The following is a 27916-nucleotide window of genomic DNA, read 5'->3' on the forward strand; positions in this document are numbered from 1 at the left end:
TGTGACATTTGATAAATGGATCTTTGATGAAGTCAAGTAGATTAAGACAAATCACTTCTTTTAATGACGGTACACTTTTGATTTAAAGAGCTACCACATTTAATAAGATACACTTCTCTGAAGTTAATTAAAATAGCTCCAGTAGTTCAGTTAAACGATTTCTGTCTTTGAAATTATGCTTTTGGACCCGGCACGGATAGCTAGGGGGTGATGCAACGTCAATTAATGTCAATTAATGTCAATTAATGTCAATTAATGTCAATTAATGTCAATTAATGTCAATGTCAGTTTTGCAAAATTTTGGAATACTGACATTAATTGACACGATATTTTTCGACCAGAGATTATGTAGTTCTACCATATTTTTAGCACTTTAGAACGTTTATATCATCAATTTATTCACTATTATCACATATGGAAATGTGAAAAGTGAAAAAAATTCAGGTCATTAAACAATAAAACTAAAATAATACGGTTTTCCGAAATTTAATTTTCTTAAATGGGCGTGGCCATCCAAGGGCGTGGTTCTCAACATCATCAGAACTTAAAACCCACATTAAACGAAATGCCTTCATGACATTTATATTTGAATAACGAATTTCTTCAAAATAAAGACCGAAATTTACTCTACAAAAATGCTAATGAGGTATTATCAAAGATTCACGACTATTGCTGCTTAAATAGGTTAATTATTAATTTTGAAAAATGCTGTTTTATGGAATTCGGAAGTAGTAAAGTTCCTAAGAATCAAAAGTTTGTTGGAATACTTAACAACCAGTTTAATCAAGTGAATAAGTGTAAATTTTTGGGAGTCATTATTAATTCTAATTTAACGTGGAATGATCATATTACCAATGTAATAACGCAAGTTTCAAAATCTTGCGGATCACTCTACTCCATAAGTTCTATAGTACCAGCCAAAGTGTTAAGACAAGTATATATTTCACTTGTTCAACCATATTTAATGTATTGTATACCACTGTGGGGTGCTGTTTTTCACCATCCTTTGCTGCAAAAACTGTTTGTGTTGCAGAAAAAATGTATTCGTATTGTGAGTAGAAAAACAATAAAGATTGATCACAAGTTTCAACATACGAAACCAATGTTCTTTCGTTTGAAATTATTAACCTTGTTTAACTTATTTACATACTTTACTGGATGTATTGCAATGAGGCTACTTAAAGAACAAATTCCTGTTGATGTTTATCGCCGGTTTAGCAAGTCAAGTAGATCATGCAGACTTCTATATCCTAAATTCTCAATGTCTAAGACCAAGAATAGTAATTTTGTTTTTAATGCATCCAAAATTTTAAATTATCTCCTTGATCATGATGTACCGTATCATATTTTGTCAATTTCACTATTTAAAAAGAGATTTAAGAACCATTTGCTTCATATACAAAACCTAGGGCTAAATGGGGATCATGGATGGCTACCATGTAATCACGATATCTTCTTGAATGTATCAATTTCATAAAATAAGTTAATTTCAACTAGGGAAATATAAATTGAAGTTAATGTTTTGGGGACGTTTGTGTGTTTTTTGTGTGTATTTTATTGTGAGTATTTAAAACAAGATGGGGACTATAATTGTAACGGTTTAAGTGTATACGTCTTTATTAATGTTGCCTCCGATTTCACTACACTGACAACATTCACTTTTTATTTTTTGTGTTATTTTTTACTTGAGATCTCATATCATAAAATTTTACCATCGCGATACGGGTATTAATTTACCTCCCAGCGGTGAGACACCGCTTCCCTCCATCGCCATGTTTGAAGCTCTCCCATCATCTGTTCTACTTCAGAGGGAAGTGATTTATTTTATATTTTAAAATTGTTATTATTCCAGTATAACAAATACATTTTCTAATCGTGTAAAATCGTGTAAAATCGTGAATCTTAAACAGCTAACATAACTCCTTCATACTAAAAAAGCCGATTCTAGATATTTTAGCTGTATAAGAAACCAATAAAATATGGGCGTGGCCGGTGGGGACCGAAGATGGAAAAGTTGGAAGCTGAAATTTTTTTGGTGGTCTTTGAACCTAAGGATCAACAAATAAGAACATACTCATAATTATTCAAGGACATTTTGTTTTTTTGAACCGGTCTAACTTACATAAACGTGAATATCTTGAATATTTATCGAATAATGATAATCTCAAATTTCAAGACAAATTAATGTCAATTAATGTCAATTAATGTCAATTAATGTCAATTAATGTCAATTAATGTCAATTAATGTCAATGTCAGTTTGGGGTTTTTATGGAATACTGACATTAATTGACGTTGCATTCCCCCCGATAGCTATGAGAGTAACTTTTACAATCATGATATAATATACTAATATATATACAATGTATGATATATAATATTCTTTTTATCCAAAAATAGCTTTATCAATTGAAATGATAGTGGCCAGTTTGTATTGTGTATATAGTATTTTCCGATTAACCTACTACAAGAACTACTCTTCGCCACATATCCCAAACGTTATGACATGGTATTTTTATATCTTTATACGTCAAGATGTCATTACCTATTAATTCAACTCTAGATAGAAGATGACAACCACCAAGCATCGTGTCGGTTCATTATACATCAAAACAATAACAAAATACAACTTATAGTATAGCTTATTTAGTTTCAGAATCATTAAAATTCGATTAAATATCATAATGGCGTATCAATGAAATCAAAGGAAACATTTGAAATGATAAAAACCGGACTGCACTGTAATAAACACCTCTTAAAGCTCGCTGAGTACCTGACTCCTGTGCCCTGACCGAGCAAGCGAAGCCCCAGATAGCTCTATCAGGTGTGTTGTGTTCTCTACCACTTCTCATCTCGAAGGAGAATGTAACCGTGTCTCCTTCAACCTTGATCTGGTCGGTTGGCCAACCTGATCCCAAGACACTCCGACTACCAAACCCGTACGTGTTTCCTCCGTACTCTGAGACTTTGCGAGAGCTTGTGCTTGCCCCCGCATAGATTATCACCTAGGGTAGTATATCAAGGGGTATTTGAAGAATTTAATTTAATGCTGGGGTAGGAATCTGTCAAGAAAAGAAACAGGACATGAGTTCACTGATAAAATTGAAAATAGTCTCGCACAACTGAGATGAAACTTTAATTATCAATTAACATTTTCCTTTCCACGTTTTTTACCTTATCATAGTCGTACTGTGTAGCACACCTAGGATCAAATCTCAGATACAAGCTTCTAGCACCTGGTATAGTAACGGTGTCTTTAAACTTGTAGTTATCTCGTACAGGGTGTATGGTCTCGACAGTTCGGCCAGCAGCCCACGGAGCTGGTACGGACAGGGAGGACAGATACTCCTGGAACTGCTCCGATCTTTCTCCTCCTTCTTCTGTAATGATAAGGGAATTAGAGCTGGATTTTAAGATGAAGTTTGATAAAATAATCATTATAGAGGTATTGGTACTAGTGATCCAGTAAATGAGGACTGACAACTGCCATACACATCTCTCTATAACTTTCTGCTTGCCGCGTTATAATCACTTCTTTTCTTACCGATAATCATTGAGTCAGAGGAGAGGAGCTTCATCTTGTCGTGAACTGCTGTAGCGGCTTTACAGGCTACAACGCTTACATCACTGAACATCTGAAGTTATTGTTAGATTAAGACTATAATAATAAGAACACACTGTAGATATTATATTATAATGGATAATATTTAACAATAGATTATAAATTATACGTAAATATGTAATAAATAACGTTCAATGGCTGCACAGTGCACTGCCTTGTTGGGGTTTTGCCGGTTATTATTACCAACTAATGGCAGTGTAATACTGCTAAAATTATCAAAGAACCGTTTCTACCAATCAATAATTCCACGACAACGATAACATCAAACATGGCAGTCAATAACACAACTTTATAATTTAACCCCAATTTTACAACTTGACACAAAAACTCCCCCACAAACCTGCAGGAGGTTCTCACTGAATCCCAGAGTGTGAAGCTTCCTATCACAGAGGAGACAGAGCATTGGAGGCAGGATGAGACCGAGGATGCTGCTCTTGATGAGACGCTCAAACATGTTGAGACGTGTCTCCACATGGACTGTCTCCAGCTCGTCCAGTCCGGTGCAGACTGATAGTACTGTGTCGTATACCTGGGAGGGAGAAATTCATGCTGCTTTAGGTTGCAGATATTTGTAGTACCGCTACCGGCAGATGTTTAGGATACAATATAGCTAAATAGGTAAACCTATTACTATTAAGTTGTTGTAAATATTAGACGAAAGATCCATTAAATCCACCCCATACTAAATAGAGCTAAATAATTTTGGTGCCGGAATCTGTTTTGCATTCTGTAGGTGGTATTGTTATATAACTTTTGGTAAAAGTTGAAAATCAAATTATAGTCTGGATGATTTAACCACGCATTACAAAATAATTTAAAGCAGCAATGAACGGGAACAACTCGGTAAAAGGTTAAATAGAACCCACTTTCGTTACAGAAGCTTGAGATCCACTCATTTTCGAGACTCAATATTAAATACAGAAAGTAGGTAGGATCGGTGGTATCTTACCTTGCGGCAGTGCTGCAGTGAGAACTTTACATAGTTAAATAGATCAGCAGTTGTTTCTTTGTTGTCCAGATGAGAGAGCGAGTAACGGAACAAGTGAGATTGTATGCTGCCCAGCAGTGAGATGCAGGGACTTCTTTGCTGTGAAATGATGGGGGTTCAGATTGTAGGGTTTAGATTGTGCACTATTAAAATGTCAGAACCTCCGCGTATCCTGACACACAGGACTATAAAAAAAGTCGGGAATTGGTAATTTGTTAGGATATGCCCCTCAGTGTGCCTTATATAACATAATGATATTATTGATAATGAGCAGGTGAAATATTTGAAGGTTTAAAACCAACTGACCGGCATATGGGAGACAAGAGATTGGAATGCATCGTTACCCAGCGTCACCACATTTCCAATCAAGGTGCAACTTTCAGCAGTCGCAGCGCTGAACACCGTATCAACTATTTCCTGCGCGCACCACGCAGAGCGCTCCTGCGCTAAACTAGAATCGAGCTGCGCACGAATGTGGCTGAACACGCTTGTCTGCAGTATTTGGCAACCCACGTGCTGTGAAGCTTTGATAAGTTCTACTACCATGACATGTTGGGACTCCTCGCTGCTGTAAAACAGTTCGAAACTGTTGCTGAGGATCTTGCTGGCTGCTTTCAGGATAGCTTCACTGTAGTTACTTGACAGTATCTTCCACACCTGATAGCGTTTCTGTGTCACTATATTTTATAAACAAGTTTTGTATCGACTTAAGGTGAACTTGGTATCAGATAAACTGAAACATTGACAGTAAGCACTAAGCAATTAGATGCATTTACACACGGTGCACGATGTGAATTGTGCAAGTGTACGTACCTGTTCTCTGAGAATAGTAATACTGTCAACCAGCTCGGCAGTCACGCAATCTAGACTCTGCATGCTGAGGTTAAGGAGGACCAGGACACAGTGTAGCTGCTGTTCGTTCCTCGTCACACTGCTCAGAATGTCAGACAGCTGCTCCAGGTAGCGGGGTGTCATGTCCGGGACTAACTTCTGGTCCGTGTTTATCTGGTGACAGCACGTGCTTCCTAGATGGGTGATATGGATTCAGGAACACGACAATTATAATAGTCCTCCCAGTTTTGAGAGATCAAATACTAGCAGATATCAACATATACTAGCAAATACTACAATGTAATTTCTTGTCTCTTGAGAAAGCCGTGAACTTGACAAATTGAACCATCTGAAATTTGGTTATAAGTAAATCTCAGTACCTAGATGATGGAGAAGGATTGTGACAACATCGTTCATACTGATAAGAGAATCAGGGGAGGGGATGGGGACGATACCCAGTCTGCGTGCTATGTGGTGGGGGGCCATGTTACCAGGGTTACCCCACTCTTCAACCCACTCGTCACTACACGTCCAGATTGTGTTGTTTTCTACATCATAACAAGCTCCTGTTGCGATTTGTATTTCATTACATTTATAACAGGATAGCCCATGCTCAGATATTTATAGATTTTAATTTGGGAGTACGGTTTAATGTCAGAACTTTCAAGTTTCAACCTTGGATAAAATTTGAAACTTTATGAGAGACCAAGATAGCAGACAATATTTTCTTGATTGCTAATAAAGATGATTTAATATCATATTATATAATATATATACTGCAGAATGTATTTTATCCATGACTTACCCATGCTGCACAAGGAAGAACCCTTAGCAAGAGCGCACCCAGGAGCATCTGACAGATCAACACGCTGATCCAACTGTCCATCAGTAAGGGAGAAACACAGACTCGTAGCTATTCCTGGAGTGTCTAATTTAATTTAGATTAGGTAGTTCATGAGATTTTGGTGAAAGTTAAAACTTATGTTTCTGGCAAGGAATCCAGGTTTGATTCCAAACAAGTATCAATTTTAAATCACCCATCTAGAATCTAGATACCCTACCTTTAGAGGGACCAGCTACCGACAGCGCAGGTACAAAGAGAGCAGAGGGTTGCCCAGAACGGGAGTTACTGGAAGTAGGTATCACCATCACCAGGTGATTTCCACACGTGTACATGGGTGTTTTCCTCAGTACCTTCAGTGTCAGCCCACAACTTGTCTGAGCTGATTGGATTGGAGTCACAATTAACGTTATTTCGTGTGACTGAATGATGACTTTTCAGTGAAAACAAATTGTAACTGAAACATAATCGTGTTTTCAGCCTTGAGTAAAACGTTTCAAAATTTAAGTTACCATTATCATCTTTAGCAGTAGCTGCTAGAAGCTGGATAGCTTCAAGTGCCATGTTAGCACTGCTTGATCGAACTGGTCTAAGTTTTTCAATCAGAGCCTCCGTCAGCGTTTTACTAGCCTGCAAGAGAAACAGTTATTAACATTTCAATAGCATTATAATATTGTTTTGTCTTATTCAGCCAACTGTTCAACATGGAATATGAATCATATTATGGTTAGCAAGTACACAATTCATTTCAAACCTACAATAGAAACCGTAAATTTGACCACAATTTGTACAGCACATTTCAGTTTTGTGATTTTTAAAAAGACGTAAAACTAGTATTTATTAGATTATAAAATAAAAGAGAGCGCCCTTAGTCACCTCAATATCCTTTCTCTGAATAGTAATCCTATCCCTGACAGGAACCAGCTCCAGTGCCCCAGCTTCATTTCTCTCAAAATTCAGCACATCTACAAAGATAGTGAGAGACTTGTTTGATTTGCTAGGACCCGACCGTACCACCACAGACGAACAGGTAATCCAGTAAATGTAGAGACCGTCGCTGCATAGTGCTAGAGTAGTTGTGCTGTTGTTACAGTTACTGATAGCAGGGGACATTCCATTGAGTTGTACATCACATTCAACCTGGGGGAACCGGATTTTAAAATTAGAATAGGATATAATTATTATTTTTGCTATTTCATATCATAAATTACGGAGAAAATAGCAATAATAATAATAACGGCCATGGAAATACTGCTAACAATACGGATCTAAAGTTTCAGAAAACCTAATCGGAATCATCAATGTAATTTGTACTGTAAAATATGACCATTTTTTGCATCTACAGCTACAGAATGTTAAATAATACATTACATGAAATATAAAATATTAATGATGAAAACTTATGAGCACAACCTCAGACACATAGAATCACTCATAACCCCTCAATATTTTCAGAAACTAGGACACCTCAACACCAAAAAATCCTCATACACCCACAGAAAACAACTCCTTACTCACCAAAAGAAGTTCGCGGTACTACTCTCAGAATACGACACCCCGTTCCTCTCACCCTACGACACTCTTAAAACGCTCGACATACCCTCTCCCACATTTCATGGTCCCCTCCTCAAGACCTCACCTACCCCCAAGAAAGACACCACAGCCAAAACAGTGATCAACCTCTCTGGACAGACCCTCTCCACAGCTGAAACTGACGTCCTCTCCCTTGGACTGAAGTTCGTCCCGACACCCACCTCAGATCCTACCCCCGACCTGGCTCCCCTCATACAGAACATCACTAAACAACTAGGAGAAGGCATGGAAGCCTCAGCCACATATCAGGTCACCTCTGTATTATCTAAATTTGACAATAAACGTGACATGACCACCGACAATTTGACTCCACAACAACGTACCGCTCTTAAATCTTTAAAATCTAAGAAATCTGAATTGAAATTTCTTCCTGCTGACAAGGGCAACGCCACTGTTGTACTGACTCACGATCAATACATAACCAAAGTTACCGACCACTTATCCTCAGGTAGTTACACCCTCTTAACGAAAGACCCCACTCAATCCGTTACCACTAAACTACAGAAAGTCCTCAAGAAACTACACACCGACAAGAAGATCACGACCGACCTATACCACAAGATGCGCAACCTACATCCTAGATGGCCTCAACTTTACGGACAACCTAAGATACACAAACCCGGCGCACCTATCCGTCCCGTAGTCAGCTTCTACAACACCCCCCTCCAAGCCCTCCACAAAGTCCTCGCATCTTTCCTCAAACCCCTAGCCCAGAACCCCTTACGCCTCAAAGACTCTTCCGACTTCAAACATCGCTTCGACTCCTCTCTCAACCCCTCCTTCCACTACCACGCCTCCTTAGACGTCCAATCCTTGTACACCTCCTGTGACATGCGCCTAGCCCTCAAAACTGTCATCTCCTCCTTTGAACAGAACCCCTCTCGTCTTCCCTCCAATGTCACCACCACCACCATAGGCTCCCTTATCAACTTTTGCCTTGACAACTCATACCTTGAATTCAACGGCTCCTTCTACTCCCAAGACGAAGGTGGTACAATGGGATCCCCCCTCATTGTTGAACTAGCTGAAATCCGCCTTGCTGAAATCGAGACCTTAGCTTTATCCTCATGTCCTGACCCTCCGAACACTTACTCCCATTTCGTTGACGACGGCCTTGGATCTTTCAGAGACAGAAACCACGCAGAATCCTTCCTTACATTCCTTAACTCCCTTACTGAAGACCTCAACTTTACCCAAGAACATCCCTCTACAGACGGAACTATACCCTTCCTTGACGTTCTCATCCACCCTGACAAATCCACATCAGTCTACAGAAAACCCACCCACACCAACCTCTACACCAAGTACTCCTCCTGCACCACCAACTCATCTAAGAACGCAGTCATCCGATCACTGACCAGAAGAGCCCACAACATCTGCTCACCCCAACACCTTGACGACGAACTCCAGACAGTACGACACGTTTGCCTCCAGAACGGCTTCCCTCCTCACCGCATCACCACCATCATGGACGAAGTACAACGGAAATTCACCAACCCCTCTCGCCACCAATCCCTAGCCTCATTCAACCGACAGACCCGTGAACATGCCCTTAGTGTTTCTCTTCCTTTCCATCCCTCCCTATCCAAACCCATCTCCAAGATACTCGGACAACACGACATCAAAGTCACCCACTCCTCTGCTACCTCCCTCCGCAACCTCCTCACCAAAACGAAGACCACACCCCCTACTCACCTCACTCCCAACACCATCTACGAAATTTCCTGCTCACAGTGCCCCTCCAAATACGCCGGACAGACCTACAGACCCTTGGTCCACCGCATGAAAGAACACGAACGATGTTACAGACTCAACAACGCCATCGACGAATCCACAGACAGAATCAAATCAGCCCCTGCACATCATGCCCTGACCACCGGCCACACCATCTCCTGGAACAACATCGAAGTCCTCAAATCCCTCACCTCACGCTCCCAACTTGACCTCACAGAACACGCAGCTATACAAATACGACAACCAGCTATGAACAGAACAGACCGCGCACCCAAATGTAGTTCCCTCTGGGACCCCATTCTTCCTAAAATTGCCAAATCCTTAAAGTCCAGACCATCTGGCATTTCCTTCTCAACCTCAACAGAAGACTAAATTTTTATTGACATTGTACTGTAATTTTCACTTTCCCACCCACACCTCCCCCACCCTCCATCCCTGACACCACTCAATCACATATAAGCATTGTCCACCACATCACATTCAGCTGACGACGATTAACACATGTTTATTGAAAGCTTCTACAAGTTAAATCATCGTATCTCTTATATGTTTTTAACCCAACTCCACTCAGTAAAATATTAATATTCGTAAAACAGGTTACTTGAAGTGTCGAGGGGTTGAGAAGCTGGCAAAAAGGGGAGCTTTTAGTGTCAGCACTTGCAGTTCTATAGACGAGGTTCCCATCAGCATATGTGACCCAACCCTGGTCAATATGAAGATTACGAGCATACACTACCCCACGCAGGGTTCCCGCTCTGCCGGTCCCAATACGTGCAAGTCCAGCTCCAGTGCAACCCGTCATGTAGAGATACTTTCCATCAGTCCCAAGAGTTCTTGGTACTTCTTTATCTGCAAGTTTTAAAATTTTCTTATATGAGGGATTTTTACTCCAATAAAACTTTCCTAAATTCCCAAAAATTAATTTTATGTGCTCTAAGAAAATGTTTTACCCTAATTAAACAATACTAATTAAAATAAGAAACAAACTTTTGTTATTTTCTTTAGAAGAGTTGATATCAGCCGGCACTGATATGACATCACTATGATCCCAGCAAAGGTGATGTAGGCTCCCATTTAGCGAGGTTGGGACCCCCGGCCCACCACTCGTCTCTAAAAGCTCTCTTAACATTCTGCTGACATCAAGATCTGGACAGTTTAATTTCTGAACAGTATGCAGTGTAGATAGCATCATTCTTATCGAACCCCTGAAAAAAAGTTGAAATGAGGAATCCATGATGAGTATAAGGGATGTATTTAAAATATTAGTTCAATAAGAAAGTAAAATAATTTTCAAATTTTTATAGTATTAATAATTTCAAGGTTAAACACAATAGATTACCTTGCACATGCTAAAATGACTAATGTTGATGCTAAGCAGGCCTTCTCTTGGTCTGCTCTTACAAACTTTCCGTCATTAATCCATTTGCAGAGCAAATTTTCTAAGCCATCAAGGCAATCTTGTGGTTCATTAGCCAATGAGAGTGGCTTACAGTCTTTCAGACAATCAATCAATAGTTTGGATGTTGATTTACATAACTCAGGATTGGTTGCACTCTGAACCTCAAGTAATGGAAAAATCAAAAGTAATGACACTCTTGATGTAAAAGGTAGGGGAGAAGTATTTTGAGCTTTCAGGGCTATTGATGTAGAAGAAACAGTTGGTTCCAGTTCTTGCTCGGATTTTAAAGATTCCCAAAATCCTTTAAGCGCACAGAGTCTGTAGTCTTGAAATCTTTGATATGAACTCGATTTATAGCAATACATTTTTTCTATTTGCTTGGCAAGCTGATGGGAAGACAGCTCAATCGATGTCTCAACATCCCAAGTTATGTTAGATGCTGAATCTGCTGAGCATATTTCAGGGGGAATGGTTATCAAGTCTGCCACACGCAACAACCCATCATTTAGAAAGAGACTGTCCTCAGTCACCCCATCCCATTGATGGCAATCTGGAGGCTTCATCCTGATAAACATGGTGTTAGAATGAAGCAAATTGTATTGAAAAATGTAGCAAAATATTGACAAAAATTCACAATGAGCTGACCAGCTGTCAGCTGACTTATAATTGGTGATTTACCTCGTGAATTTAAATTGTACATCACCGTTAGTTGTGTATCTTTGGTGACACTGTCAAAGGTTTGTCTTATGAGTCTTACAAAAAAGTAGCTTACTCAGAATTAACTAAGACTTATGCCTGTGCAGACACTTTACACTCAGTAATATGATGTTAGGAAAGCCTTTTGTGAATTCTGCTTAGGTCACTTACTGCACCCCATAGTCAGAAACCATTGCAGATTGGCAGATAATCTGCAAGGAAATTTTCGATTTCGGAGGGAATTTTTGGTGCCCAAGAGGAAATTTTAAAAGTTTACGATCTCAATTTGAAAAATTTTTATACGAAGTTTTTTGTCGGTGAAGAGGAAATTTTCTAAAAATAATTTAAAATTGTTGACAAATGAAAGAGGAAAAAACTAACAGTTCTTTGGATCATTTTTGAAGTTCTGTGTTTGAAAATGATCTCTAAATTGCCAAATTGCTTCTAGGCCTTCCGTGTGAGAATTTTTGCCTGCGGCAAACATATCTTCAATTCCTGTCTGTGTGTAAGTTTAAGTTGTATGCACTCTACATTTTTCAGGATATGGTTGCCTCTACTCTTCAAGGCACATATAATAATTTGTGATAACTACTACAGACGGTGCAAGCTGGCCATGTCTTACTTGTGGGTTGTAGGAGAAAGCCATTTTGTAACACACTTTTTTGAAGGGCTTCAGATATTTTGTTATTGTAGATTTTAATGTGGCCGAGCAAAAACACAAAAAATTTTCTGGGGCCTAGCTCCAAATGCTTAAGAACTGTCCTGCTTCACTCGCCGACATTGCGCAAGTGGAAAATTCGCGAGCGACCACAGAAAACAGAAAATTTGTATCTGCGAGGAAATTTGTAACTTTCTGGATGTGGGTATTTCACTCTAACAATCCGTTGTTCTTCCCCATAATAATTACTAAATAAGACAATTACCTTAAACATATCAAGGTATCAACATTAGGTGGCTGCACTTTGTTTTGATTTTATTAGGTCCTAGTATTTATCCCTATTGTCTTAAATTTTTAAGAGAACTCTCATTAAATTATTTTGATGTAGTCACTCAGATAAGTTTTATACCAGGACACTTCAACAAAGACACATAATCTGCCCACACAATAAGGGGCCATAAATGTTTCAATTATGTAACTGTATAGAATTATTGTTATTATTATCAACATTGGGGAAATATGAATGTGTAATCTAGCTCTGCAAAAGCTAGGAAAACTAGGTGAATTGCTAGATATAAAATTATTCAAACAATATACACATAATATAGCAATGACCCTATATAAAAACAAACCTTTAAGAATATAAAAAACTAGGTGAATACACTTGGTTCTCTAATCTCCTGCTCATTTCTCTGACACAAAAGAAAAGTAGATATCCTAATAACCACATTGAATGGGATATATTAAAATAGCAACATGAAGCAGATAGAATTTTTCTTGGACCCTAGCTACACGACAAACCGCATTACTATTAGGTTATCAATTATGTAACACATTCTCTGTCTAGACGATACTTTTAAAGTACTTAAAGCCGTCGTCGTTTTAACACATCACACAAGTCATAATAGTACACAATATCAGAATTATTCCATCTTGTAGGTGTGGACACTCAGTCAGGTGTGGACACTCAGTCAGAACTCAAGGTGGTAACTGTAAGACATGCAACATTGTGTACGGCGCGACATGCAAACTTTGTACTGTTAATAACGTATACGTGGGAAAAACAGTCACCAGCCTCAGCCAACGTGTGAATGGTCATCGCAGTAAATATTATGAGATTTTAGAGGCGAGTAGTAAGGGGAATGTTGAGAGCCACAGAGATTTTGATGACGAGAATGTTTTAGGGGCACATCTTTTTTCAGTTCATAATTTGAGGGAGAGATCTGTTTTCAATGAAAGTTTCCATTTTGATATTTTGTGTTCTACATCCCCAGATAATATTAGAAAGTCAGAACAGTTTTATATTAACAAATTGAAGACACTTTATCCGTTTGGCCTGAACAATGTGAATTCCGTTTCTGGAAGCTAATTTTTCATGGTGTCCCGAATTTTATTTTTAAATCGTCCATTTTTTGTTTATATATGCAGTCTATCAATTTTTGAATTGCGTCTTTTTGATTTAATGAAGTACTGCAGACTCCACATTATTATAGTATATGCGATTAATTTTGTTCCGATTTTAAACTATTCCATTTTTACGAGATGCTTAATTAATTTTTTGAGACTTTACTACATTTTTGATGAGAATTTTTGACATTTTCAAACTAACCATTGATATTCTCAGATTATGTGACTGATTAAATGCTGAAGATAAAAGAAATATATTCATTTTGCTAAGATTATGTTTGCGTTTCATTGCTCAACAGCTGTTCGAAGGATCAAATATAAGATTATCTTGTAGGTGTCGTGTAAGAATGAAAATTGAACCGTTTTTCTACGGTCCCTATAACATGCTTGTTATAAAGCCCATCACATTGCACATGATAAATTTGGAAAAGTGTGCATTTATGTTAGGTCACTGGATCACGAATCTCTCTTGACTTGTGATGGCAAAACGTACCACCTGACAGGTCAAATAATTAATGATCATCGACATGACTGTATAGCCAACACGTTGAATTTTCAACATGCCTCTTAAAGTAAAAGATAACACCAGCATTTTCAAAAGATCACGGATCTTGTAGAAGCAAGAAAACAACAATTTCAAGAAAACAACAATTTTATTTAATATCAATTCAAGCAGACAAAAACATATTTCATGTATATAACTAGAACGAACTTTAAATCAGATATCCTAGGGCCTAGGGGACTTGGAGTAGCAAGAGATTGACTAGAAGGTATATACCTTTTACAAAGATACGTCGAAAAGAATCCAGGGTAGTTCAGGATCGGAGAGTGCAGAACATAAAGTTTATGCACCCACCTTTGACGGATGTTACTCGTCTAAATTTCTTCGAAGTAGCGCGCGCCGCTTTCTTCTCGAAATGACGGCACGAGCTATGAAGTAGCGCGCGCCGGGCCAGATCATTAACAATGGTCAAACCCACCTTTGCCTCCTGAATTCTTGGTTGGACATAGAAATTAATGCAAACTTGGTCGTTTATACTCCAAGTCCCTTTGTTAAAAAGTAATATTATTTATGTTTAGAGTTAGTTGTAGCGCGATGCGTTACTGTGCCGCGCCGCGCACTTAATAAGGCTTCTCACTTCAGCAATATAATATCAAATATATACGTTATCATGGCCTGACCTCCCCCCTTGACTTTTTCCCCTAGAAAACACTTTTCTCTACGTTTCATGCTACCCTGATCATGCTATCATAATGGGCCGAAATCATTGTTATGATATCCGGCCAATACAAGCACCTTCAACCTCCTAAACTACTTATACTTACTATAATAGCCGGATATTCGATCAATTTCTAAATTTTATCACAATCAGAGTAAATTGTTATTATTCTAGAGGGTAAAAAAGAAAATTTTGGTTACGAAATCAACGACCAAACCACCACCCCCCCCCCCCCCCCCCCCGTAATCAACCGTAAGCATTTGGAAACTGTTAAATTGGTAATGGTATATCGGGAAATTTATGATATTCAGTCAAAATGTTGATATGATGCAACTCTAATAATAGGATAGTGCAGTACACAGTAGTTAACAAATTCTCACGCTATTATATTGGTCACCTCTCGCGTAATTACCCGGATAACCACGGCTTCTTCCTCTTAAATGTACGATGTAGTACTTTTGAATCAGAATGGCGATTCGGGAACTTATTAACTACAAAACAGGGAAAATACAGATAAATCTTTCTGTTGAACAAAGAAAACAGCTTTTAATGGAAACTATTACTTTCCTAAAATTTAACAGTTATAAAGTTTTAGATTTAAGACAGAATATTTACATTCGATGTTTATTATTAGTCTGTAACTGCTCAGATGCTAAATCACTCCATTACATCGCATCGCCTGATCAGAAACCGACTTGCATCACGCGTCAGCAAAATTGCATAATATTACAGCTTTAAATTTGTAGCTGGGTTGGCAGAAGAGGTACATGCGAATCCTTACATTGTGCAATGTTTAATTTATTCAGCGGAAAAATTGTGGAAGTAAATATTTAAAGAAATTGCAACTAATTTTCTGTAGCTGTGCAAATGCTTTCATACTGCAGACTGCCTATCTTTGGGAAGTCTGTGTTCAAGACTACTACGAGATAAATATGAAAACTTAATCTTTGAAGGTGAAAGATCATGGAGTGATTAAATTCTGATATAGCAGAAAAAGAAATTCGGAGGGAAGTATCATTACTAAGAAGTGATGACACTATTCAAGTCAAAGCATGCTATTCTTCTCCAGAAACACATTTCGGTATGTTGTTTTGATCAAGTTGGAACGGAGTAGTGCACAACCAATTTCCACAACTGACAACTGTGAGGCTGTTTTTATTCAATCAACATGATCGAATTTCAACATAATTACACAAGGACTTATACAAACAAGTTAAACCTGCTGCAAAGCTTTATAAAATGCCCAAATCCTGATTTTAACGTTTTTCTCGCAAACAGTGGTTTTTCACACTTTTGAAATTCAGTTTTTGTCCACAAATGTCGAAATAACCATTCGAATGTGTTCCTGGTATAGGTCAAATATTCCTAGCCCTAATCAAGGATAACGAATACCTTTACATCACAGAGAAAAAGTCGCTTAAATTGTAGTGGGTCAAGGGGTTAATATTGGGGACAGAGCATTTAAAAAATTGCATACCTTTCATTCGAGCTAATATGCGCAAACATTCATTTAAGATCAACATACCTAACCTCATATCAATCACTTGTCCTTACATTAAGACACTCTTATAAAATATATAAAAATAACTCATATCAAGTTACTGATGGAAATTGTGGGCACTATCTTTTATCACTTTCTTTATAATATTTTGTAGGGTACTCTGAGTGGCCAACCGATGGTTTTAACCGTTTTGTGTCTCTCGAATACATTTCTTCTGAATATTGTCCTGGAAACTGATGATACTGTTTTACTGTTGAGCCGTTGGGATCATACATAGTAAGGTTAGTTTTTAACGAAGAAACATTCAAGTTCCTTGATGGCATTAGTCCTGGATTACTTTGAGATAGGATTTCTTTAATTTTTGAAAATGTGTCGTGGGAGAGGGCATGCGAGGGGGATTCGTAAGAATGGGGAGCCCCGTTGACGGGCTTTTCAGTTGAATCGCTACTTTGAACTTCACTGCTAACTTTGTCAGAGGGCGAGCTAGAATAATCGATCTTTCTGATCTTACTTGGATGACTTGATTCGTCTGATAGAGTTTCTGACAAACTGGGACGAGAGAATTCTTCTAAAAGGGAGCTCTGAGGAGAGGCCGCACTTTCAGGAGGCACGGGGCTGATGGGTTCGAAAACAGGGCGAGGTTTTGGAGAAACTGGTTCTATCTTACATTCGGTTTCGCTTGGAGTGGAGGGTGTTTTGCTGGAACGAGATTGGAGTCTTTTTCGATAGTCTGCTAGAGAAACACGCTTCTTTTTCTCCATAGTTACAGTGTTAGCAACAGAATTTGATTCGATAGTACTCAGATTGGCAGGACAAGACTCAGAAGAAACCAAAGATGTGTGTGCGGACGATTCGAACTCAATCGTAGAAGGCATACTGGGAGGAGGAATAGTAACATCCATTTGATCCGTAGGGGTCGTATCAATAGAAGGTAACGTATCGTCCGATAGATTCAGGGTGCGCGTGGCCGCTTCCAGGCCCTCAGTATCTTTCAGCGCCACCTGTAATGAGTAAGGGGTGACTGACGAATATAAGTGTTCAAATAATCAAGTTCAGTGATTATTAAAACCGTTTATACGAAAGTTAGAGAACGTGGGCGTCAACTTCTGATAAATATAACAAAAACTTTCGCAATGTTTCCTTAATCCACTAATATTCTTACACTTCCATATATGGACCTGAAATGTGTTGGAAGCTGCGTTGTCTGTACAATAAACATCATGTCGCGCGCGCTCAACACAACATCGCGCGCACGCGGCAGAACATTCCAGACGCGTTACATGCCGCCCCACACGTCCACAATTGGCCGAGCTCCAGCAAAATGTGAACATTCAAGCAAATACATTTAAAATGTATCTGTATTAACTTTTCATCATACAGTATTCCAGAAGGAGCAACAAAAAGGCGGTTTAAAAGTTGTCACTATTACTCGATATATCCAGATCTCTGGACAAAACACAGAATAGGCGGCAAGCAGTAACGTTAGCATATGATATAATCTAATAGAACTCAACAAAGCCATCATTAAAAAAGGTGCCCCAAACATTTAAAATGGATCGACTGATTGATATCTTCATTTCAATTCATATCCAGTGCCTTCAGACTGTAGCTGATAACCGAACAAACCTGTGATGCCGGCGAACTCATCTCTTTTTCAGGAGTGATGTTTTCACGAGTTGGAGAATACAAATGTCTCGGAGAAACAGCTGGACTCATACACTTGCTACCACCCTCTTGTATGAAGGTCTCTAACCAACGTTTCTTCGACGTTTTGTAAACAGCGATGTTGTTTTTTGGTTTACAGTTGATCAGAGATCCATGAATTGGCACTATAAACCCATCTCTTTGTACTGAAAACAATGAAAAGTTTAAAGAATTTATTTCAGGCTGCATTGACCTTGGCCTGGGAAAACTTTGTGACAAACATCTTAACAATTCTATAATCGGTATAATTTTTCAACCGATTGAAGACATTTACGACAAACAGAGCAAAAATAAAACTTCAATTTAATCCACAAAACATAGGAGAATAGAGATCATCAAGATTATAATTCGTACCTTTGATGGGAGTGATGTGCGATGTGCTGTTCTTGAGCTGAAAGTTGTGCCTAGTTCTGGAGGTTGGTGCTGTACTAATAGGACGGAGTTGTATGTCAGCCTCATACCCGTTACAACGTACGTGATGCTGTGTTAATATCGGCTCCTGAAGTTTTTAAAAAGGTACAGTTTAAACCCTAGTTAACTGAGCCCCAATATATCGGTAACCCCGGCTCAGGGGAGGTTTTCAGATACCCCAAAAATTGTTCATTTACCACTTAACAGTGTTTAGTACAAATCAAAACCCCAATTTACTTGTATTGGGTGTATTTTTGATTTAACGGGAAAATAAGTGTTCCAACTAGAATCCCGGATATAGATATTCGCGGTTCTGCTATACATAAACGGGCTAGGCATGCTTTTTCATATTATTTTTATGTTATGAATCGCATTTACGTTTTCATCTAAGGAAGAATTTAAAAATTTGCAAATTTGTATGCGATAGACAGCTAAAGATAGGTGACAAGCTAATTTGCCAAAATACGGATAAAATATTATCTTGTGTTTATTCTGAATATCCGGAAAGAGAAATGCTGGGGCTAAATCTACCTTTTTAAAAATATGATAAGTCTCGGATGAAGGCTCAAACTTCAAATATGCAGGTTTGACAGTTGCAGACGAAAATAAATTGTCTATTGAAATACTGGGCTTGTTTTATCCTAGCTAGCGAAGTAAAATGCACGTGTAAATACGAAGGTCTTCAGGCAAAATCAGTACAGTTCTAGTCTGTGACTCACAGTAATAGTGTAAGCAGGAATGGTAGGCTTAGGAACTCTGGGGCTGTTGGCAGGGCTACTATTACAACTCTTCACCGCCCCGTCTTGTTCGAAGGTAAAGTGTTCGGGTGCAATGGTTGTGGCGATGGCGATGGTCGTGCTTGCGTTATTCCCTGCGGCGCTGCTACCTGATGCTCTACGCCCCTTTTTACCGCTTCCCTTTCTACGCCTGCTAATCAAACCGGGTCATTTCTTATATTAAACAAGTATTATATTTTGTTCCTTACTTCACACTATTTCCTAACCGAATTAAAAACTCAAAGGAAGCGATAAAAATAACTTAGGAAGTTTGAAGCAGGAGATTACCTCTTGTTTCCTCTGGAAGGAGTGCCAGACTCTTCAGTTGGGTCGGCAGGTTCACGAGTTGGGGATTTAAGATTCTCACTCAGCACTCTCTTCCTCTCCTCGTCTCGCTCTATCTTCTCTATAACCTGTAGGGTACCGTTATGTTGGGAGCTCTTAACGTTGCAATATTTATTATTAACAGCAAATATCAAACGTTTAACACTCGGTGTAATCACGTGACACTGACGCAGTTACAACCAGTTTCTCGTTTACTGCGATACTACTCAGTACTCAAGCTTGACTTGACTTATAAATTTCACATATATTATTTCCTCACTATTTCCTTAAACAGTTAGGAAACTCAGTTGAAATTACTCATGTACTTGACATTGACAGCTTAATCAAATACCAAACACGCTGGTCGCTGATACGATTTTACTTGTTAAAAATAGTGACAAGTGAATTTATTGAAATATTTTCGAGCGATTATAAAGAGCTTGCAGTATTAACCTTTACCTGGATATAACTTTGCATCTTAACTTCTTCCCGACTCTGAAAAATTTGCAGTTATAATAAGGAAAGATCCTAGTTTCTGAAAATATAATAACAAGTACAACTGTTCCTTTCATCTTTAGTTGGAGCCCTTACCTAGCCAATCTAAAGACGGTCGCGTCTGCTGTTTGTCTTAGACTAAATTTTACTACTTTTGAACCGTTTTTTAAATAGTTAAATATTCTCCAAGTCTAGCCCCGTAATTTAAAGCACTTTCCTCGTAAATAGGGTAGATTATGTATACTTTGCGATAATTCGAGTTTTCCGGTCACATACGAACTGTATCTATTTAATGCTTAATTCATTAATCTTAATTATGAGGAAGTTAGTTGTGGTATGATAAACAATTCTCTGCTCGCCTCTTCAGCAAGGCTGCAAACATAATTCCTGTACAAGGTTAAGACAGGTTGCATAATATTAATTTAATAATACATATATATCTCATAAACGTTATATCTATACAACTTCGGATCAAAGTCACATTTGATCAAATTAGCTGAAGCCCAGTTTAATATGCCGTATCGCTTGATTTCAAATAGACTACGTAATCAGGGAATTTCATTTCATTTAACCCAGCCCTGGCCCTCTCAGACGTAATTAATTTGACATATATAGCTCAAGAAATCAAAAGGAGAGAGAGAGTAGAGAGCCAGAGATACGATACATTATATGTGATAAGATATTGTCACTGAGGATATTGCAGATTAAATATAGATTAACTAGCTTATGGTCACGCACACCACGGCACACCTGCTCAAGTCTAAACACTCCGAATCAAATGTGACGTAATTTGCTGTTTTTTAAAAGCCATGTGGGCGGATACAAACCGAGAAAACATGAACACAGACTCCTTAGAATACACCTACAGTATCCAGTATCCACTAGGAGCACACAAAAAGTTGCTGTAAAGCTCACAAAACTTACGATACTAACCAGCCTGTGTTTCTTATGCTCTGCTTCCTCACTGTGGGTACTGTCCATACTGTTGGTCCTGCTGAAGGGTTTCTTAGTAGCTTGCACTGTCAGACTCTCGTTATTCTTTGTAACCAGACAGCTGGAGCTGGAACAGGAACATGTCTGAGTGTACTGACTGGGGGGGAGAGGGAGGTTATTTAACAGAACGGCAGATCATCCACATATTTGTTATCAATATCAAGCAAGAAACATAGTTGGTACTGGTGTCCAGAGCACTTTATCTTGGGCGGTAGTTATATTATATACTCAGCGCAGTAAACTGGTATTTACCATAATTAGGATTAAAATCATTGCATTGGCTGCAACTGCAAAACCATTTAGCAAAAATTGGACAATTCGTTTAAATGATATGAGATATCAAATCTATCGGACTGAATATTGGTTGGATTTTGGTATGGGACACATAACTTAAGTGGGTAAGCCGCGCCGGTAAGTAGTTATAGTATTGTATCCGATTTGATTTGAAACTTTTACAAAATAGCAAATATACAAATGTACAGCAAATCGAACAAACACATAAAATGGGCCGAAATGTATAAATGCTATAAAGCGTGGGTCAGTGAAACAAGTACACCCCTATCAAGATTCTAAAAAAAGTGCGATGAGATTGGATTTTGAGACTAAAAGTGCGATTTTCACGTGTCACGTGCAGTGGCGAAATGTACTCCCCCACCCCCCCCCCCCCCCCTACCCAGCCTGCAAGATTTCTTGCCCCACAAATTATTCTCTATTTAAAAAGATTTCAGATTTCGCGAGTCCCTTTGTGAGCGAAATTGTAAGTATGTCGCTTTATGTCGCTCGAAAATTTACGTGCGTATTTTTATGAAGTATATACAGTTACATATTGAAAATCTGATATGCCCATTGTAGCACAATGGTTTAGAGCGCGATCGCTTAGCAGTTGACTCCGGTTCGAACCTCGTCGACGGTCATTTTTTTGGCAATTATTAATTATTTTACTAAAATTATCATCAGAGCACCTTGTAATATACTTTATCCGATAAATTATACTGTTCGTACTTCAGCTAGAGAAGACTGGCATTTAAGGATTTGTCCGGGGAAGGCCTCGTTCGCACTAGAACATGTCAATTGTCAAATTATGGTAAACGGATTTATCTGGTAATGTTTGTTTTGTTTTAAGGCTAGAATTTAGAATGGAATCAATGTGATGAGGATCCAGAGTTAATTACCTGTTAGGATTAATAAGTCAGTTCTACAGTTGAAAAGACCCTTTTTCAAACTTTTAATGAAGAAATATTCACTATGCCTAATAGGCATTGCCTATGGCAGTATTAAGAATACTCTGAGAAAGATTGAGTCGACTTTAGCCAGGAACAGTACCTTGAGATTTCGACCATTACCAGACCTCCTTTAATGGTAACCATGGTAACTATAGTAACCACTGTTAATCTTGATCTTATAAACCGATTAATATCGACAACAACTAGTATCCTTTAAGACTTAGACAGTACAGAAAAGTAAGCCGTCAGAGTAACACAACCAGTAATAATTCAAAACAATCAATACCAAAAGTACAATGACCATAAAAAGTCGGCTTGATGATAAAGACGAAGGGACCAGCAAGATGAGGAATATTATTATGAAAATGTAAGCGCGCGACCGGATATGTAGTGCTGAAAGAGGGTGCCGAAATCTCGTGGTTAAACTCGCGATATTGGGGTGAGATTTATACTAAACTCGTCAAAATCTCGCACTAATTGCGCGCGGCAAAGTTGTTATACTTTAACCACGTGATCTCACACCGCACTAAGTTCCGAATTTACAAAGTCTCAAGCAAATTTTTGTGTCGCTTAAATCTTTTAAATTACATTTTTCTATTTTCTCACACATTCTTTTGTTAATTTTTTTCTATGTTTATTTTAAGATTTTGTGCGATGAGCCTGTCTCGCAATCTCACATGAATCTTGACCTGGGCAAGTACAGAGGACAACTTTTAAAACACGAGGTTTATGGCCGCCCAAAGTCTCAATAACGTCACCTCCACCTAGTAATAAAATTATGAAATATGAAGTGTGAAACAAATTATGAAATATGAAGTGTGAAACAAATTATGAAATATGAAGTGTGAAACAATCAAGAAATAGCTCGTATATAAATTAGAAAATTGTCTCTCAAATACAGATAATTACGTCCGAAAACTATTAAGATACACAATACTCATTCAAATACTGATCAGTGTCCGAGAGACATGAATTGCTTCATGGTGGTTTCTTATCACGGCTACAGACTTTCCCGTACCGGATATAGTGGTCGAGATGAGTCTGTTCAGCCCTGGCCTCTTCTTCTTCAGGTCGGTAACCAGATGTTTCCTCGTTGCTCGTTCTTCGCTAGATCTATCTGGACAGATCCATACATTTTTGTGGGTCTCAACTAGCCTCAGTCTTCCTGTTTTCATCAGAATCTGTTGAACCGCTGTTGAGCTTGGGACAGTGATCTTTACTGGTCGGATAGTCGTACTACCTGGCCTCTTCCTGCCGACTCTAGTCGCTTCGAAGTGAGGTTTCTCCCCAATCTCCTCCAGAACTGCGGTTACTAGCGCTGGAAGCTGTTCTCCCTCTTCTTCTTTCAACCCAAACACAATCAGGTTCTTGCTCCTGTCCTCCTCTGCAGCCACACTCTTCATCACCTTCTTCAGGATGTGACTGTTGCAGACCGTACCACTTGCACTGTTCTGTTGTACAGCTGCACTGTAGCTCTTAATCCCTGACTCCACCGTTGTTTGCACTGTCTCCTTAACCGACGTCTTAAACAACTGTAGTTCTTTGTCCTTCTGCACAAGCAGCTGGCCCTGCAGCCTGATCAACTTATCCTTGTCTTCTAACGCTTCCGTCTTCAAGAAATATATGATCTCCTCCATTTTACCCATCTGGCATTCATGCCGTTGAACGAGGTCTATTGCTTCCACAAGCCGAAGTGCCAGATGCTTTTTATAGACAGTTGGAGCCATAAATATTTCTCTGTCCATATCTCCACAAATATCTCTGTCGTCTATTTTCAGTTCTTTTCCCAGCGCAATGAACCACTTAGTAACACTGTCCTTCAATTTTGTCTGTTCATCATACTCGAATCCTTGAATTTGGTCCAGAGATTGGGTCACCTTACGATCATCCTCCATAATGTACTTGTATATGAATGTACAAGTACACACGCAAAGGCTAACTACGCGGTAGCAGCAAACTGAACTTATCGCAATTTACAAAAGATAACAGAGCTCGATAATTGCAACGTAAGCTACACTGACTACACTGAATCCAATAAATTGTAGACTTAAATTTCCAACTTACTAATGATCCACAGGGAAGTTGAACCCAATAGTGATCTCCGAGTTTGGAGCTATGAGCTCCTGAGCATAGATTCCAATGTGCAGCTTGCCTTCTTGTAGATATGATTTAGCGTGGGCGTTTGGATGACACGATCGTCGCATAAAGCGGGCTATGTTACCATACTCCCTGAAAACAGACGAAAAAATGTTAGAAATGTGTTGTATCGATGTTGATGGTGATGGAGTGATGGAGCTCTGTGTTTTTCTCACATATAAAAAGGATAATCTAACTGAAATTAGTTAATCACATTTCCTCAAAAAAAGGTTTATAAATGACGTAAGTGGTTTAATTTGAATTTATCTACAAATTTGCTGAAGTAAAAGTTTCCAACTCGGCCAACTTTTGAAATTTGAGATGATTTAATCTTTTGATGACCCGATTAGAGAAAACGTCTTGTCTTCAGAATGTTTCACAAAATCTACAGTTAAAATTAAAAGTGAAATTCTTCTCACCTGGTGTCGACACAAATATCAAGTAGAGGGTAGTGGAGCACATAGTTCATGGGTCGCTTGTAGAGGGTGGATTTGCCTCCTACCTCTTCGAAATATTCAGAAAGCTGTTTGAAGTGGCCCTGAGAATATGGCATTTTGTACGTGTGTTTTGTGTAGAGAACCGAACAAACCTACATAATAAAACGTGTATTGTAACTTGTTAGTGGTACCTGCCACTAAATACGATAAATAAATTCAATATTGACAGCGAAGTTACCTCACTTTGGTAAACTGTGGAAGCTTAGCTAGCTTACACTCCTTGCATTAACAAGTTGTTCTAATGGGTCTACTGTTTCAAGGAAAGAATTTAAGATATGCACAATAAAAGTGACGGAAACAAACCATGAAATCAGATATGAAGGCTCCAAGTTTAAGAGTGTGTTTAGTAACAACTATTTTAGAAGGACCATGGTTAAGGAGGTGAAGAGGGGCGGGGTACTGTATCCGAGGGGAGGTGTAGCCTGCTGCTTGGGGTTGTACTCTCTGCACCCCTGGGGGGCTACCCCCAAAGGAGGGTAGGCCCTCCGTTCGGGGCTCCAATCTGTGTTTGATGGAGGGAGAGTACATGTTCTCCTTTACTTCCTTGTATGTCCTTCTGCAATCCGACCTGCAATTTAATATGTCTCAAGGTATTTGCAATAACTCGTCAGGTTAACAACACCAGTTGTGACACGTCAGTCAGCTAAGTAAGATGTGAAGTCAACAGCCTTTAAATGCTGTGATATCGATTGAACGATTTGAGTAATTTCACAAAAGGCCGGGCTTAGATAGCATGATAGGAAGGCAAATTCTAGCGACGAAAATGATGAAGCTGTCAAGTGTCAATACTCGACGTTAATCACGAAGAAATTTTAAAGTATCATAAAAGTTTTATTGACCGTAAGTTAACCACAGGACATATTTGGTCTAATTACAATTTAAACGAAATTGAACACTCGTACGAGAGTTGAATCTCAGCTGCCTGGAAACAGCGGCCGAGTTTCCACTGTCCAGGTTTTAACTTCTTTCTGAGAAAATTACGACAAACGATTTTAGCACCGATGCTGACAGTTATTGTTTGGTTTTTGCACGGGCAGCAAGGAAACTTATATTAAGTGGACAGGGCATCCTTTATAAACTCTGACCTGTCATCGATATCAGCACTTGATTCCTCCGATTTGATGGAAGTAGAGGAGGCCTTACGAGAGCGCTTAGGGTTGTTACTCTTCCTCGGAACAGCTGCCTGGGCCCGATCTTCCTCATCATCTGAACTGCTGCTCTCCTCTTGGAGAAGCAACTGAAGCTGGACTGCTGCTTCCTTGTCAAGTGGGCGGGGGTTGCACTTGTCACACTCGTAGATCTTAGGTACTTTGTTGGGGTGCACCCCCATACACCGCATATGCTGCCAGACAAAACATTTGTCACAGCATATTGAGTCACCTATCCCAGGATTGAAATCACTGAAAATATAAAAAATTCAAACTATCAATATCAGATGTTTGTTGATTATGACTTTGTCTATGAATCATAACAAAACAAGAAATTCCAAAAATAATCGAATGATTTGAAGAATTGGCCCATTTGTGAGCCTAACAAACACCTTCAGCATGATCAGTTCGACAGAAAATATCCCCTGATTGTTCTGTAGGTACCAGAACCTAAAGTAACAATTGCCTCAGTTATAGAATTGAAGCAGCTGGTGATTATGTAGTCGCATAGCAAGAACTTTGTGGATATTTTCACTTCATGAAACTACACTAAACGTTGATAAATGAAATGTCGTAATCTGTATTTATGCTGAGTTACAGATTATGACATTTCATTTATCAACGTTTACTGCGGTTAAATGAAGTTCAGAAATTTGTTTTTGGGTTTGTAGGTTAGTAATTTTGATTTCCAACATTAATATTTTGAGTGATTGTTTATCAGGATTCAGGATGAATACGAACGAGTCAGTTTGGAAATTTCTACAGTTAAGTTTTAACCAGAGATAACTGTTTCACTTGTTAGTCGATCAAAAAATGAACATAGTACAAAGTTCAGTGATTGAGTTATGAGTTTATGACCGGTATAGGTAACCCCAAAGTTAAGATTATAATCTAAGAAATATGTTACAGCTTCCCGAATAGAATGTTCTACGTACCATATGCAGCGTACAATATCCTTCTGAGCATTTCTTTTCATCTGAAAGTAGAAGTATAGTATAATGTAACATATATCTATATAAAATATAAATAGATATATTATATAATATCTCCCGAAATTGAAAATGTATCGTCTTAACTTTTTGTACAGTACCTATAACAGCATAACGCAAACGTTGACAGTTGACACATGACAGTGTGTTACACACTTTTAGGCATTAATAATCAAATAAATGAAACCTAGTACCGAACTTAAATTGACCTATTTATAGTTTTTAATCATTTTATTTTAATGTAATGCAAGTTTAAATTTGTCTAATAATCATGAACGATGGCTAGTTTCGGTTACATTAGATAGTCACATCAAGTAACGACAAATTCACGAAGATCAAGGAGAAACGAACATTTAAAAACTGATGACTTACTCCATTAAGGCCTGTATTTCTCATTCAGTAACTAAACATTGTGTACATCATAGCTGAGAGTAAGTGTTGTATTAATAAATGACAGAATGGATTATTAAACTTTTTAAAAAAAGAATAACAAATTTATCAATTTTATGACAATTTTATACGTTAATATTGGAAATCATTACAAAGAAAAGCAAATTAGGCGATAAGAAGTCACATTATAGATTCTACATTTATGTGGAAACTTGTTGGGGTTTTCCCCATCACCATCTTCCAAATCACAGCTTACCATTTTATATCATCTGGTCAAGTGACATAGTCTGGCAGCTGACCAGAGATATTGCTGACTGATGGTCCTGGAGAAAGGAAAATGCC

The 27916-nt window shown here is 38.5% G+C and overlaps 2 protein-coding genes across 8 annotated transcripts in view; both read right to left on the reverse strand.

Moving 5' to 3' along the window:
- Positions 1-11611, reverse strand: part of LOC134812021 (probable E3 ubiquitin-protein ligase HECTD4) — an 86174-nt gene extending 74563 nt beyond the window's left edge. Inside the window, exons 1-15 of one of the 4 annotated variants that reach the window (XM_063819197.1) lie at positions 10947-11611; positions 10595-10812; positions 10209-10456; positions 7157-7420; positions 6793-6910; positions 6501-6662; positions 6245-6358; positions 5820-6005; positions 5422-5633; positions 4915-5265; positions 4570-4707; positions 3961-4149; positions 3543-3633; positions 3173-3378; positions 2751-3003 (exon numbers count right to left, since the gene is read on the reverse strand). In XM_063819197.1, coding sequence (XP_063675267.1) covers positions 2751-3003; positions 3173-3378; positions 3543-3633; positions 3961-4149; positions 4570-4707; positions 4915-5265; positions 5422-5633; positions 5820-6005; positions 6245-6358; positions 6501-6662; positions 6793-6910; positions 7157-7420; positions 10209-10456; positions 10595-10812; positions 10947-11581 — 3385 coding nt within the window. In that variant the 5' untranslated portion in view covers positions 11582-11611. Of the gene's footprint in view, positions 1-2750; positions 3004-3172; positions 3379-3542; positions 3634-3960; positions 4150-4569; positions 4708-4914; positions 5266-5421; positions 5634-5819; positions 6006-6244; positions 6368-6500; positions 6663-6792; positions 6911-7156; positions 7421-10208; positions 10457-10594; positions 10813-10946 lie in introns of all 4 variants that reach the window. The other 3 variants (XM_063819196.1, XM_063819199.1, XM_063819198.1) reach the window with 3 other exon arrangements.
- A 3924-nt stretch (positions 11612-15535) lies between these two features.
- LOC134826558 (histone-lysine N-methyltransferase SETD5-like) lies at positions 15536-27628 on the reverse strand. Of its 4 annotated transcripts, none has more exons than XM_063838968.1 (13): positions 27557-27628; positions 27131-27171; positions 26133-26447; positions 25351-25615; positions 24970-25088; positions 24479-24643; positions 21132-21288; positions 20163-20198; positions 19668-19792; positions 19323-19530; positions 18547-18691; positions 18115-18338; positions 15536-17489 (listed from the first exon to the last, which is right to left on the reverse strand). In XM_063838968.1, the coding sequence occupies exons 1-13, from the start codon at positions 27578-27580 to the stop codon at positions 16608-16610; spliced, it is 2706 nt and encodes a 901-aa protein (XP_063695038.1). In that variant the 5' UTR covers positions 27581-27628; the 3' UTR covers positions 15536-16607. The 4 variants fall into 4 exon arrangements, with proteins under 4 accessions (XP_063695038.1, XP_063695037.1, XP_063695036.1 ...); XM_063838967.1 differs by having other exon boundaries at positions 15768-17489; positions 19323-19533; XM_063838966.1 differs by having other exon boundaries at positions 15768-17489; positions 21123-21288.
- Positions 27629-27916: the final 288 nt, after the last annotated feature.

Source organism: Bolinopsis microptera, chromosome 2 (assembly GCF_026151205.1).
Source record: "Bolinopsis microptera isolate Bmic1 chromosome 2, MBARI_Bmic_1.0, whole genome shotgun sequence".
Lineage (NCBI taxonomy): Eukaryota > Metazoa > Ctenophora > Tentaculata > Lobata > Bolinopsidae > Bolinopsis > Bolinopsis microptera.

Coding starts and splice junctions, on each gene's coding strand:
- LOC134826558 (XM_063838965.1), bottom strand. CDS start 27,580: ATGAGAAATACAGGCCTTAATGGA. Junction 27,172..27,556: donor GAAATACAGGCCTTAATGGA/GTAAGTCATCAG, acceptor TTCTACTTTCAG/ATGAAAAGAAATGCTCAGAA. Junction 25,089..25,350: donor CCTTCATATCTGATTTCATG/GTTTGTTTCCGT, acceptor CCATATTCTCAG/GGCCACTTCAAACAGCTTTC.